Source organism: Gadus macrocephalus, chromosome 6 (assembly GCF_031168955.1).
Source record: "Gadus macrocephalus chromosome 6, ASM3116895v1".
Classification (NCBI taxonomy): Eukaryota; Metazoa; Chordata; class Actinopteri; order Gadiformes; family Gadidae; genus Gadus; species Gadus macrocephalus.
The window spans coordinates 7576353-7590305 of NC_082387.1; the positions used below are offsets into that span (position 1 = coordinate 7576353).

The window sequence follows — 13953 nt, forward strand, 5'->3', positions numbered from 1 at the left end:
GGACAGACGCAGACCGCTTTAATTTTAAGTATGTTTAATTTTCATTTGTGTTATATTTTTATTAAGGATGACATTGAGGATGTGGCCTTGATAAAGCAGTTGATGTTGTGACGTTCATGTCCGTTATTCACTCTGTTACTCCTTCTGACCCCTCCCCCAGACGGCCAAGAGAAAGCGCGGCTTCATCAAGAACAAGCTTCTCCTCAAGAAGGGCAAGAAGATGACCAAGAAGTCTTTATAGAACGAACCCAGCCACCCCACACCAACTGAGCCACAGCGGGAGACGAGAGGAGGAGAGAGAGAGAGAGAGAGAGAGGGAGGAAGGGAGGGAGGGAGAGAGAGAGAGAGAGAGGGATGTTCGAGAATGGAGGCAGAAAGAAATCTGACAAGAGAATCAAATAAAAAAAATAAAAAAATGTGAAACGTTTAACAACAAGTGAGCGGTAGTGAAAGAACCCGTAAGGGTCATTAAGGACACGGCGAGAGATCCCCCACCCCACCCAGACCCTCAACGAGTTTTTATCCAGGGACGGGACGAATGTCAAATAATTTTTACTATCGTCATGGAAACGGGAAATCGCATTCACCCCCCCCAAGCCCAAACCCAAAACAACACCCCGATTAGCCCAAATGTCTTTTTTTCTTTCGGGAGGGGTAGAATAGGAAGGTGTGAAGCGTTGGAGATGAGATCAGCCAGTCTGAGAACCTCAATCCCCGCGTCGTTTGTTTCAACATCACAAACTTTGACCTTTTAAACCCGACCGACGATGACCTTTCGTGACTGGCATTTGTTTTGTTTTTTTTGTACTTGATCGTGCGGACGACTAGGGGGAGAGAGGGAGAGGGAGAGAGAGAGAGAGAGATTAATGATGCTCAAAGCAGGGTTTATTGCACTGCTCAGTCTGCCTCGAGGCCTGCAGTGTTGGTTAGGGAGGAACCGGAATGGGGAGGTAAGCCGCAGAAGCCACGAGATATCTGGGCTCTTCTGCTGCGTCCCGACTCCTCGACCAAACATCTCCACACTTGGTTATGGCCTCAGGAACGGAAGGGGGGTGGGGCGTTTAGGGTTTCTCCAAAGAAAAGCAGATTCTTGTCATTAAGAGAAGAAAAAGGAGGAGGTTGGAAATGCTTTTTGGAAAAAACGGTCCCAAAACTAAATGCAGTCGGTTAATCGTCTTGATTGTATTTCACGAGTTTAAATATGTCCCGTTTGTGATTATCAAAGGAGAAATTCTCTTAAAAACCTGGCAGTGTTCTTCTTGTTTTAGTTCGTCTTTTGTAGTCCAACCCAACCGAAGCCTTGGCAGATGGCGATATTTTATTGTTTGTGTCCATCCCTGATTAATTTATTGATTAGCCTAGATTAGATCTCGATTAGAACGGTCAAGCATGTCGCGTGCGTCACACCAGGCCACCAAAATGTGTACAAAGTCCCCATGAGTAGCCTGCCCAATCACCACGTCACAAACCCACCAAACTGAAGTGTATTCGACTCGCTTGACACCAAAGGCTTTCTGTGACGTTCGCAAAAAGTCTGACCCGGTGACGAAGCGAATTGGATCAGGGAATACGTGTTTAATGTGTGCACATTCTTTCGCCATTTCAGTTGATTTCAAATGGCTACGATGATTATATCTTTCCTTTGACTATTTCCTCTCCTGTAATTGCCCCCTGATTTCCACTTTGCTTCCCCGTTTGCGAAACCCACCCACAGTAGTCTTTCGATTGCGCATGCCTTCTTTTAAATTCGAATCCCCTTTTTTGCTTTCCAATGGGGCAGATGAATGTTAGCCAAAAGCACTGAACACCACCTCTAGCAACCCTCAAACCAACCCCACCCAACCCCACTTCTTAAAGGCATCCTGTGCTCCTGGCTGCCCCCTGCTGGCGGCCCCAAGCACTGCACATAGCACCATCAGAGCCATTCGGTGGGAAATCCCTTGTGTTCTGTCTGTCAGCTCTGGATTGATGGATTTGTGAAACACGAGAGTGCTTCCTCTCTTTCTACGGTGACCTTTCGCCCTGCCAGTTATGCCCTGGAGGATTTAGTGCATTCTTCTCAAGGTGTGGAAGATACTGCTATTTCTCAGGAGACTGAATGTGCGCGTGTGCGTGCGTGTGTGTTTGTCTGCGCGTGCGTGCATGCTTTGTGTGTATCAGTGTATTTGAATGGGTGATTTGATTACTTTTTTTGCAGAGGATCGTTACACTTAAAAATCAATGTTAGCCAGATGCTGTCATGCTGTCCGTTTTTACTTTCTCGGCCCATTCCTTTTAGGGTTAGTTTTGTTTTAAGTCACAACCAAACGCACTGTAAACTGATATTTCTGAATAGGGTTACTAATACGATGCTTCTCCGCGCCATTCGATTGCTACCTACAATAAACTGCTTTTTATTGTAAAAAATATCGTTCATGTTTCACACGCAAAAAAGTAAGATGTATACAAAAAATTACAACATATCCAACCTGTGTGAGCAGGCTTTGTGTAACGTAAGGTGCAAGCGAGGGGGAGAGAGAGAGAGAGAGAGAGATGTGCATTGGCCTTAACAGCAGTGGCAAAGAGAAGGCAAACGTACAGAACGGACCAGAAGACCCGAGTCAAGGTTTCCCCGCGCTCGACGGAGTGTATTTATTACATGAACGATGGAGGCTGCCGCGAGAGGCGCGGAGCGTAGCGTCTTAGATCACCAAAAGGCAAAGGGTCTTATTTTTTCGTTTTTGATATTCAGTCAAGGTTTCTTCCATTAATTGTAATGAGCTGGTGTGTGAGAATGAAAGATGCCTTTTTTGAATAAAAGAGGTTAAAATCAAAAGCCAGCGCGTCGTGTTTTGGTTCTTTGGGTGATGTTACTGATTGTAGCTTTAGAGTAAAAATCAATGAAAGAACTATTACATTTGAACACACACACACACCTTAACAGAGCGCAAGAGAAATAGACAACTGGGGCCCTGATTAAAAAAGGTCTTATGATGGAGAAAATAACTGCCAAAAAGCTATTCGGATTTATGACCTAACAATCTTAAAGGGGACATATTATACCACCAGGTGTGAGTGTGATTAGCCTTACAAGCCTTTTCGAAAATCTGCCCCATAGGACATGGTATCACAGATCTAGTGGGTGTGTCCACCTCGATCTGTGCTGGCTAGATGAGCAACGTTTACTTCAGGCCACGGGGTAGGCTGGTAGACTGATATATCCAGCACAGATTTAGGTGGACACGCCCACTAGTGATGTCATATGGGGCAGATTTTCGAAATGGCTTGTAAGGCTAATCACACCGACAGCTGGTGCGGCATAATATTTCCCCTTTAAAAGTTAAATGTCTTCGAGCCCTTGGGTCCAATATTCAGAGGGGATCAGATGCCTCACCTCACATTTAAGAGGAAGGTAAAAAAGGGTACATCCTTTTTAATAAAGTATGACACCATTAGACGTGACGGCTCATGAATTTTGGCTGAGGTGCATTTTTACTCTTAAACAGGACAGATGCCAAAGCTTTGGGCCCGTCCTGTCATTATATACCAGGGTGCCACAGGATGCCTGCAGTCTGACCTTCACTTATATGCTGATAACTGCTAATTCTAACCATTAATATAATCCCATTCCAGAGGACTGTTGATCACCAGAGAAAGCAGTTGAGCAAGCTTCGTTTGAGGCTCTTGGCAGGTGGTCTGGCCGTCCTGACCCAGAAAGCAGGTCCTACATGTGGACGTGGTTAGACTGCAGAGCAAAGATGAAGCAACACATCTCTACAACTTGAGGCGGTAGTCTGTCACAAAAGGGGACATTTTGTTGAGACTTGAATGGCTGGTGGACTGCAGACAAAAACATTGATTTGTGGGTTTTATTCAGCTGTCAAAATAAATCGTACATAGATTTCAAACTAAACAGATGTGGGACACAAACAAAAATAAAGTGAGGCACTGACATTTGTGAACGGCAAAGGAATTTCACAATAACAGAGTTTTCATTGAGACGTCATTGTTTTATACGTCTTTTTCAAAACATATCACCTGTCGCTCATTATATCCGTGCGGAATCACCATTCAGATCAGAACAGAGCTTTGGGTCGTTCTCCATGTTAGGACGTCATTGTCCCCAGCTAAACTTCTGTCAGGAAGTTGATCAGGAACTCAACTGAGGTCTGAGAGGAGCTGATTGGAGGAGGTGGGCGTGGTGGTGCAGGAGGAGGTGGTGGTCTTCGGTCCCCGTCGCAGCCTCACTTGTGCTTCGTCTTGCCGGCCAAGGCCCTCAGGTTCGCCTCCCCGCCCCATACGGTCCCAAACACCTCCTTCTCCGCCCGGAGGGCCTCCGTCAGGGGCAGCTCCCTCCCCGACGACACCACCCTCTTGGCGGCCCGGATCACCTCGGCGGGCCCCTTGGTGTAGCGGCTCAGCCACTCCTCCGCCTGCCGGAGGGCCCCTTCGTCCCCGTCCTGGGGGGCCCCCTCCCCCAGCACGCCGTCCGCCAGCCCGATCCGCAGCCCCAGCTCGGGGTCCACCTTGAGGGCCCCGCCCAGCAGCCGCAGGGCGTGGCGGTCCCCCACCAGGCGGACCAGCCGGGCGGCCCCGCCCCAGCCCGGAACCAGGCCCATGTGCTTGTGGACGAACTGGATCACGCTGTCAGGGGTCATCAGCCTGAGGGGGAGAGAGGAGGGTCTAAGTAAGGGCACTAGAGAATGTGTGTGGAGGTACAACCTCTTATACTTGTGCATCTGCCTTTTTTTTTATTTCAAATAACTAAATGGAATGCCAGAAGTGACAATGGCCACCTTAACCATCAACGTTCGAAACCAGGCCACAAACCCGTGTGGTTGTGTGGGACGGGATTTTCAGACACACAGATAAAACAGGCTTCTTCCTCACCTGAAGTCGCAGGCAGTACTGAGCTCTGAGCCTCCTCCCAGTGCTCTGCCCTCCACCAGCGCCACCGACACCAGAGGCAGCCTGCGTTGAGGGAAGTCGGCATACCGTCACACACGTTAACGACGCCATGGACAGGACCCCGAGGGCCGTTAAAGAAGGCTTACCTCTGTAGTCTGGTCAGAGCGTCCTGCATAAACATGCACATCTTCATCCCATCCTGTAAGAGGGAAGGCACACCGGTAAGGCTGGAGCTGAGTGGGTTTACATTTACATATAACTCCAAACAAAAGCGTTGATCTGCCCTAAAACACTCACCTGCAATGACGCTGCATTTAAGTGATGAATGAATTGTATTGAAATTATTTATTTTTTAAACCACATGCTGAATCCAAAGGCCAATATCTACCTTTGTGGATAACAAGATATTTTCTATCCTATAACGGCGAACCAAACAACTGACAAAAAACTGTCAAAAACAAAACAAAGATGACACTCTGAATAATACATTATGTTACTTCTTTGTGTTATGTCCTTTGTTGTAGTGTAGTGTGTCTCTCGTGTGTAACGGCTGTCAGAACAACAATTTCCAGCCAAACGACAATCAATCTTCTTAGACGGAGGCAGACAGAGTTGGACGAGGTAAACCAGAAGGTTGCTCGTTCGATCCCCGCTTCCTCCTAGACGAGTGTTGAGGTATCCCTGAGAAAGACACCTCACCCTCACTGCTCTCGACGAGCTGGTTGTCGCCTTGCGCGGTTGACACCGCCGTCGGCATGTGAACGGGTGAATGTTGGGCAGTATTGTAAAGCGCGTTGAGTGGTTAGGAAAGCGCTGTATAAATGCAGTCCATTTACCACTCCTGCGATGACTACGATACAGACCAGGAAGTCTGTTCCTCTACAGCCCCACCTGTGGGTTGGATATGGCCCTGACGGCGTTGAGGTCGGAGCCTGAGCAGAAGGTCCCCGCTGCCCCTCGCACGATGAGGCCTTTGCCCTGCGTCCACGACTCCAGCTGAGACACCCTCTCCTCCAGCTCCACCATCATAGCGCCTGGTGGGGGGAGAGACAGGGCGGGGCTTAAGACGTCTGCGCTCACGGGGGACAGCCAATCATGTGAAACCAGGTATTAGATATAGATATCAGTCTTAGATATCAGTCATTTTGAAAGCGAGGCTTTATGTGGTGGGGACCTTGTAGGGCCTTGCTTATGTCAAGTTGGGTCACCTCAATAACTTCTCATTCAATATTTGCCCAACACAAGATTGGTTTGACACATGTGTCTTCAATGCGAATGACAAGATCATGTCCATAACTTGTGAATAAGTAAGAATGAGGTTTGTGTGTCGGTTTTACAAACACCAAGGTTCGTCCTAAAACACAAATATATCCCTCACACAAAAGACAATAAGACATCAGAAAGTAACATGATATACATAACATCTACATAGATAGATAGAAAGATAGCTATTTTATTCATCCCCTTGTGTAAATGCAGGTATCGAGTAGCTCACAAAGTCAGTCAACAGACAATTGACAAACAACAAAACGGCCAAACAGCGAATGTCAATAAAATAAGACCTGAATTAAGTCTATAATATAACAATCAATAACATATCAATAACATAGACCTGAGCTCCATCCGTACCCGAGAAGGCGTTCATGCGGGAGGGGTTGTTGACGGTCAGCACTGCCAGCCCCGTCTCCCCCTGGGTGAGCAGGTCCACCGCCCCCCCGGGGAAGGCCCTGAGCTTATCCCTGATCTCCTCGGGCTGGAAGCCATGGCCGGCCGAGTACAGGCTGCTCTTCCTCGGGGAGGAAGAGGATGGAACTCAGGGTGGGTTTCAATGAGGGCACAGGGTCCACAGGTTTGATGCAAGCAAGTTTACATTTAGGGGACGCTTTTATCCAATGCGACTTACAACAAGAACATTTGTCAGAAGAAGAGAAACAATCTCTGTCGGCACAGTACGGATGTTCATAGAACCATGTGCCAAGCACTGACAATTGTTAGGTTAACCCATTCCCCATATACAACAAACATAGCTAGGATAAGATGCTACACGTTGCTAAGTACTCTTTTTAAGTGCCAGGACGTACAACATACAATAAGTGCATTAATTGCCAGGTTCTGCGAACACATTCTGCCCTGCTCTGTTGTGTGTTGTGCGAGGGTAACTAGGATAATAGAGTTGTGTAGGATGTCCCTGAAGCATACTTGAATACTACTCTTCAAGCATGCTAGTATATATTATAGTAGGGGCGGCATGGGGCTCAGGAGGTAGAGTGGGTTGGCTGGTAACCGGAAGTTTGAAAGTTTGATCCCCCCCCGGCTCGTCCTAGCGTGTTGAGGTGTCCCTGAGCAAGACACCTCACCCTGACTGCTCCCAACGAGCTGGCTGTGTCCTTACGTGGCTGACTCCTCCGTCGTTGTGTGAATTTGTGACTGAATGGGTGAATGTGAGGCAATAGTAAAGCGCTTTGAGTGGCAAATGGTAAGAAAAGCGCTGTATAAATGCAGTTCATCTAACAATTATTTAAAAAAAGGCAAGGGGTTGAAGTCTTCACTCTCTCTTGCTTGCTATCTTGGAGTAATCCAATAGAGTGATGTATATTATCCAGCTCTAAAACCTTAAATGGGCTCACTTTTACCGCTAAGGTACCCAGGCGTTGATATTTATTTATGGAGAACATCCACAAAACATGTTCAAGACCAAACTAAGTGTATTTATGATGGAGGTACATGGTCATCGTTGTGTTGTGAGTCTCTCTACCTCCACCAGGATCTGCTGCAGAGGCTGCTTTTGAGGAGGTATCGACCCAGCACACAAATAACCATCGTGTTCTGCAGCATGACACGGTGGTGGAGAGAATGATAAAAGTTATTTACAACCCAGACCTTAAAGGAACTATATCATGTTGAATTATTTAATTCCAGATGGGGGTAAGAGAGGTGAGGGTGGAAAAGGAGAGATAAAGGAGATCTCAGATGTATTTTAAAGTTATTTGTGTTTAAATATTAAATATAGTTATATTTAAAGATGTGTTTTGTTTAAAGCTCATTCAAAACGTTAGTATTATAATAACTAGTCTGTGTTTTTTACAGGAATTACACGGCGGATTGTACGTCCCACGGCGCATTGGCAAAAACATTAATGTTGTGAGTCTCAATGGGAAAATGTTGTTGGTAATTTAGAATAGGCTACGTCTTGCAGTATGATATAAACTATTAGTAGGAATCCGCAGCGACCGACCTTGTGTGCTGTCTGCTGAGTTACGGTGCCACCCCATAACATGTCCCTCTGGAAACACAAACCAATCTTAATGTTTAGCTCATAGGCATGCCCTGAGGAGGGCGCTGTTCATCGTCTGGATGTAATTGATCGAAATATTATACCATAGAATCTATACCCAGTCTTTGGGAAAGACTGGATCAAATATAATAGAAAATAATATAAAATAATATTATATGATATGATATGACATTATATTATATTATGTTATGATATAATATAATAGTAGTATTATACAATATTATGCAATATAATATGATCAACAATCATGTCATAACTAATCATATCATATAATCATGTGTTTTGTTAATTTCTATATCGGAATATATCTGGAGACATAGGCTACAAAGTCTACATTTTGAACCAGATATGTTTTTATAATTGATCCTTAAAGTGAATTTAGTTCATAAATACTACTAAAGCATTCAAGACGTGCACTGTATACGCATTATCTATAGATCAAAACATTAATTAGACAATTTCTTGCTATCTCAACATAAAATGCATTATGGCAGTGGCACGCTCAAATGAATGCAAAAGCCACTCGATTTATGAGTCCCAGAAAGTGCCAAAGGTTTTCACCTGCCAAATGCTCCATTGTCTAATCCAAATAAAATACTTTTATCACATTGTTGCCACAACCCTTATATGATTGATTTTCTACTAGTCTTGGCCAGAGTTGTGCTTGTTTATTAGTTAAATTGAACATGTTTGATTCTATTCCAATTATTTGATTTGTGAAATATTGGTTTGCATGTTCAATATTTACTGAGACTTTAATTTTCAAATGCTTCCAAAAAAAGTGTGTTGGAAAAACTTGCTAGCCTCCCTTACAAACATACACACACACACACACACACACACACACACACACACACACACACACACACACACACACACACACACACACACACACACACACACACACACACACACACACACACACACACACACACACGCACGCACAATGTCATTGATAGAGAAGCTAGGCCAATTGTATATTATGATACTGCCACCCAGTGGTTTATTGTGAGCTGGACCTTTTATGTATTATCATGTATTATATGTTTTTGGAGAACCACACTTGTGTTGTAGAAATGCGGACGCCCATTGAATATTGTATCCATCTTTTGATTATAATGGAGACAGAATACTTTATTAGTTCTACTACTCGCCAACAGAGGGCGCATGTCTCCGAGCAGTACATAATGATCGCCAGAGTTTGAGGGTCTGTTGCTTTCCCCTCCGTCCATAATACATCAGCAGTCCTCCTCCACGATCCATCCCATGAAATGCATCCGAGAGAGATTATCTACCTGCACAAAGCACATGCACACACAGTCAACCACACCACTAATCAAGCACAGTTTTGCACTACAGTGGTGTTATCTAAATAAATATTATATATATATATATATATATATATATATATATATATATATATATATATATGTATATATATATATATATATAGATATAGATATATATATGTATATATATATATATAATATTTATTGACAAATCTCTACCTTATAAGTTATAACACATGAATCATCAAATACACACATAAGTTTTCCTTTGTGCAACAAATGCAATCAATGACAAATAGACCATTAGTGCAGATCGGTTGTGCATACGATCGATCAAACCTGACCTCCCGGTTAATCAGACGTCTAAACGTCCCCCTTTATCCATGTCTGTCTGTAAAGGTCAGCCCAGCGCCATGCAGCCGGGAGCTGACTGGGACCTGAGGTTCGGATGCTTCTGGAAGCTATTTAAAAGTTGGACAGGAATCCTAAAAAGGTCGATGGGACTCGTCTGCGTGGGCATTCCAGGCGGTCTGAGTCAGACAAACAGACCGCCACCAGACAACATGTTTCCACGACTCAGCCCGCCGCTAGGTGCGACACCGGCCGGATCGATGGAGCGCAGATAGAGTGGAATAGAGTACAGTACAGTACAGTACAGTACAGTACAGTACAGTACAGTACAGTACAGTACAGCACAGTACAGTAGCGTAAGAGCAGAGTAGAGTTGAGTAGAGCAGAGAGTAGAGTAGACTCATTCCACCAATATAATAGAGTAGCCCAGATCACCAACAGTATAATTCCAACCAACTGAATGGAATATAATAGATCACCAAATAGACTAGATGGACCAGATTACCTATAGGGCGTAGAATGGAATAGATCACCAATGTAAGAGAAAATAATAGTTCAACAATAAACAATAGAGTGAAATAGATCAGATCAACAATATACCAGGATAGAGGCTCCAGTAGAAATAGACAATAGATCACCATTTTGATGGAGTACAATCGAATACAATGAACAATTTAAACAAAGTAGAACAGAATATAATAGATTGAAATAGACTGTGTCAATGCACAGCCCACTTGACCACTCCATTCATGTCTTTTACCGGATGTTCTCTGTGTAGTTCTAATGTGAGTGAATGATCAGCTCCTCAATGGAGCAGGATGGGGAGGAGCAGGAACAGAACAGACAGGCTGCCAAACAGTAATGGAAGCAAGGATAGCGTTACATCCATCTGAGAGAGAGAGAGAGAGAGAGAGAGAGGAGAGAGAGAGAGAGAGAGAGAGAGAGAGAGAGGAGAGAGAGAGAGAGAGAGAGAGAGAGAGAGAGAGAGAGAGCGAGAGAGAGAGAAGAGAAGAGAGAGAGAGAGAGAGAGGAGAGAGAGAGAGAGAGAGAGAGGAGAGAGAGAGAGGAGAGAGAGAGAGAGAGAGAGAGGAGAGAGAGAGAGAAGAGAGAGAGAGAGAGAGAGAGAGAGAGCAACAGAGAGAGATGCAGAGATATATGGATGTGGATGTGTGGATTGTGTGTGTGGAGGGATGTGTGTGTGTGTGTGGTGTGTGGTGTGTGTGTGTGTGTGGTGTGTGTGTGTGTGTGTGTGTGTGTGTGTGTGTGTGTGTGTGTGCGTGTGTGCGTGTGTGTGTGTGTGTGTGTGTGTGTGTGCGTTGTACATGTGAGTGTCACGTGTGTGAGTGTCACGACTTCATGTTCCTAGAAGTCACCTATCATCTGATCAATATGTGGTGGTCTATGGCTCTGCAGGAAGACTCAAAATGTACTCTAGGCCCACCCACCAAGATCACACACGCACACACACACACACACACACACACACACACACACACACACACACACACCACACACACACACACACACACACACACAGGGCCAGTTAAGTACCGATGAAGGTTTATTTCAGGTCAGGTTGGAGGTGATGAATGTTTCCATTGAGGAGGGGCAGAGATCACAGAGATCAGTTGGATGCCAACACTGGCAGGGTAATAAACCATCCTAACGACGACCACACAGAGAATGACCCCGCTATGAAGTCTTATACAACATATATTTATACTATATTTCATATTTGTATTTCTAATATGTTGATTATGATCAATAAGGTTAACAGTCTTTAACATATTTAAATATAATGATTACCAATCTGTCAATGTGTTGGACGCTGTGTTACGGAAAGACAGCGGCGAGACAGACAGACAGACAGACAGACAGACAGACAGATAATGACAATAGCATTTGCAAACATTTATTGCAGAGAGAGTTAGCATAAAGCAAAACCCATGTTCATTTATGCCCGCTCTCTCTAACGAGACAGAGACGGTCCTGAAGGAAACCATGAGAGGCTGTTATTGCAGAAGCATATTGACTTAAGAGAAATCAGGCCAAGATGAAATTAGCTGATTGCTCTGCTGGGACCAAGCACCGACTCTGTTGGGGATGTGTGTGTGTGTGTGTGTGTGTGTGTGTGTGTGTGTGTGTGTGTGTGTGTGTGTGTTGTGTGTGTGTGTGTGTGTGTGTGTGTGTGTGTGTGTGTGTGTGTGGTGTGTGTGTGTGTGGTGTGTGTGTGTGTGTGTGTGTGTGGTGTGTGTGTGTGGAGTAGGGGTAGGGGGTCTGTGCAATACCAAACACACCATGAATGGGACATCATAACTGTCAGAACAAATCCATATATTACCAGACTCCCTGTCGATGGAAAGTGGAATTATCCAATGTTAGTTAAACTAAACGGCTGCCTGTTGTTTGTGTGTACATGCGTTTTCCACCTCCCCTGTGCCCCTCCGCATCCAATCACTGCGCCAACTGGTTTCTAAAAGCTGGCAATTAAACTTGACAAATCCACTCACGGTTTGTAAGACCTAACCTGGAAGATGATTTACAATTATTTCTTATAAACCCCACAGTGATTGGTCAATACGGGATCGGGAAGGAAGACCTCTGAGCCAGGAACAGGGAAACCAGGGTGTGAGAGAAGGAGACGAGGGGGAGCTGGGAGGGAGGGAGGGCTCCATGACGGGGAAGAGGAAGACTTGTATTTATATCAGTGCAGCCGGGGTAGGATTTCTGGCACCACCAGGACAGCCTCCACCTGCTATTTCCGTCAGGCCCCGGGGACCAGGAATGGGGGCCGGACTCCAGCCACAGCGATCCCTCTGCCTGCCTGGGAAGCAGAGGTGCATGGGTGTTGTGTTTCTGTGTGTGTTTGTGTATGTGTGTGTGCACCACGTGTGTGTGTGTGTGTGTGTGTGTGTGTGTGTGTGTGTGTGTGTGTGTGTGTGTGTGTGTGTGTGTGTGTGTGTGTGTGTGTGTGTGTGTGTGTGTGTGTGTGTGTGTGTGTGTTTGTGTATGTGTTTGTGTAGGTGCACTTGTTTTTGTGTGTGTGTGTGGGTGCACACATGTATGTGTGTGTGTGTGTGTCTGTGTGTGTATGTGTGTGTGTGTGTGTGCGCATTGCTGTCTGCTGTGCACATGTGTGTGTCTGTGTGTGTGTGTGTGTGGGTGTGTGTGTGTGTGTGGTGCGTGCGGCGTGCGTGCGTGCGTGTGTGCGTGCGTGCGTGCGTGCGTGTGTGTGTGTGTGTGTGTGTGCGCACCATGTGTGTGTGTGATGTGGTTGGGGGCGGGAAAGACCCAACTGATCCACTCCCTTGATGTTCATATTCACACATCTGGATATCATGGACAGACACACATTGGAGGGCTGATCGTCGCGTGGCATCAGGCGAGTGTTGACGGGTGCCTCACCACATCCATGGGCGGGGGAAACACACAATAACACACACCCGCAATAGCAAAACACACCACTCAGTGTCCCGTCTCTGCGGGCTTGTATCTCAGTCATCAGCTCAGCGGAAGAGAGGAGAGTGTAATCAAGAGCTCCGCTAATAAGATGGAGATGACCATGAGAGGATCAGACACACCCCAGGGGGACAGCTAATCATCGGTTTCTGATTGGCCCAGGAGAGACATTAGGCCATCGCTTGACACACTAACTCTGTCAAAGAAATAAAGATTAACAATGATATTGAATTAGCTAGAGCATGGGCTCTCAAACTGTGGTACGCATGTGCTATTAAGTGGCTCGCAGAGGGATATACCCCCCAAATAATTAATAACCAATAATAAAGTAAGTTATAATATTTATTTATAAAATAATAACATCCTATCATATATATAGTATGGAAATACATTAACAATGAGATCATTAGAATTAGCTATTTCATAGTCGGGTTTTGAGGTACTGTATTTTGTTTTATTTTATAAAAACTGTCATAAAATATTTCTGAGGTGGTACATAGTATAAAAAGTTTGAGAACCACTGAAGCTTAGGAGCATGTACTTGGTGACAAAAGATAGATAGAAGACACAGACAATTGAAATACTGTATAAGGCCCAGTTACATTTATTACACAAAAATAACAGCAAAGGGTGTGTCACTTGGATGATGTTGTGTTGAGCTATTCTACTGAG

General features: G+C 45.1%; 3 protein-coding genes across 5 annotated transcripts in view; 1 reads left to right on the plus strand and 2 right to left on the minus strand.

Annotated features, from left to right (window-relative positions):
* LOC132459352 (dolichyl-diphosphooligosaccharide--protein glycosyltransferase subunit STT3B) overlaps window positions 1-2815 on the plus strand; it is a 46914-nt gene extending 44099 nt beyond the window's left edge. For both annotated transcript variants that reach the window (XM_060053819.1, XM_060053821.1), the window contains exon 16: window positions 161-2815. In XM_060053819.1, the coding sequence (XP_059909802.1) occupies window positions 161-241 (81 nt within the window). In that variant the 3' untranslated portion in view covers window positions 242-2815. The remainder of the gene's footprint in view (window positions 1-160) is intronic.
* On the minus strand, window positions 2202-8218 carry echdc1 (enoyl CoA hydratase domain containing 1). 2 transcript variants are annotated; one of them, XM_060053830.1, is made up of 7 exons: window positions 8123-8218; window positions 7643-7713; window positions 6517-6668; window positions 5779-5921; window positions 5034-5086; window positions 4870-4950; window positions 2202-4641 (listed from the first exon to the last, which is right to left on the minus strand). In XM_060053830.1, exons 1-7 carry the CDS (start codon window positions 8162-8164, stop codon window positions 4224-4226), a joined length of 960 nt encoding a protein of 319 aa, XP_059909813.1. In that variant the 5' UTR covers window positions 8165-8218; the 3' UTR covers window positions 2202-4223. The 2 variants fall into 2 exon arrangements, with proteins under 2 accessions (XP_059909813.1, XP_059909811.1); XM_060053828.1 differs by having other exon boundaries at window positions 6517-6677; window positions 8123-8217.
* Window positions 8219-12396: 4178 nt separating this feature from the next.
* LOC132459080 (protein SOGA3) overlaps window positions 12397-13953 on the minus strand; it is an 8044-nt gene continuing 6487 nt past the window's right edge. The window contains exon 8 of the mRNA XM_060053456.1: window positions 12397-12423. Coding sequence (XP_059909439.1) covers window positions 12397-12423 — 27 coding nt within the window. The remainder of the gene's footprint in view (window positions 12424-13953) is intronic.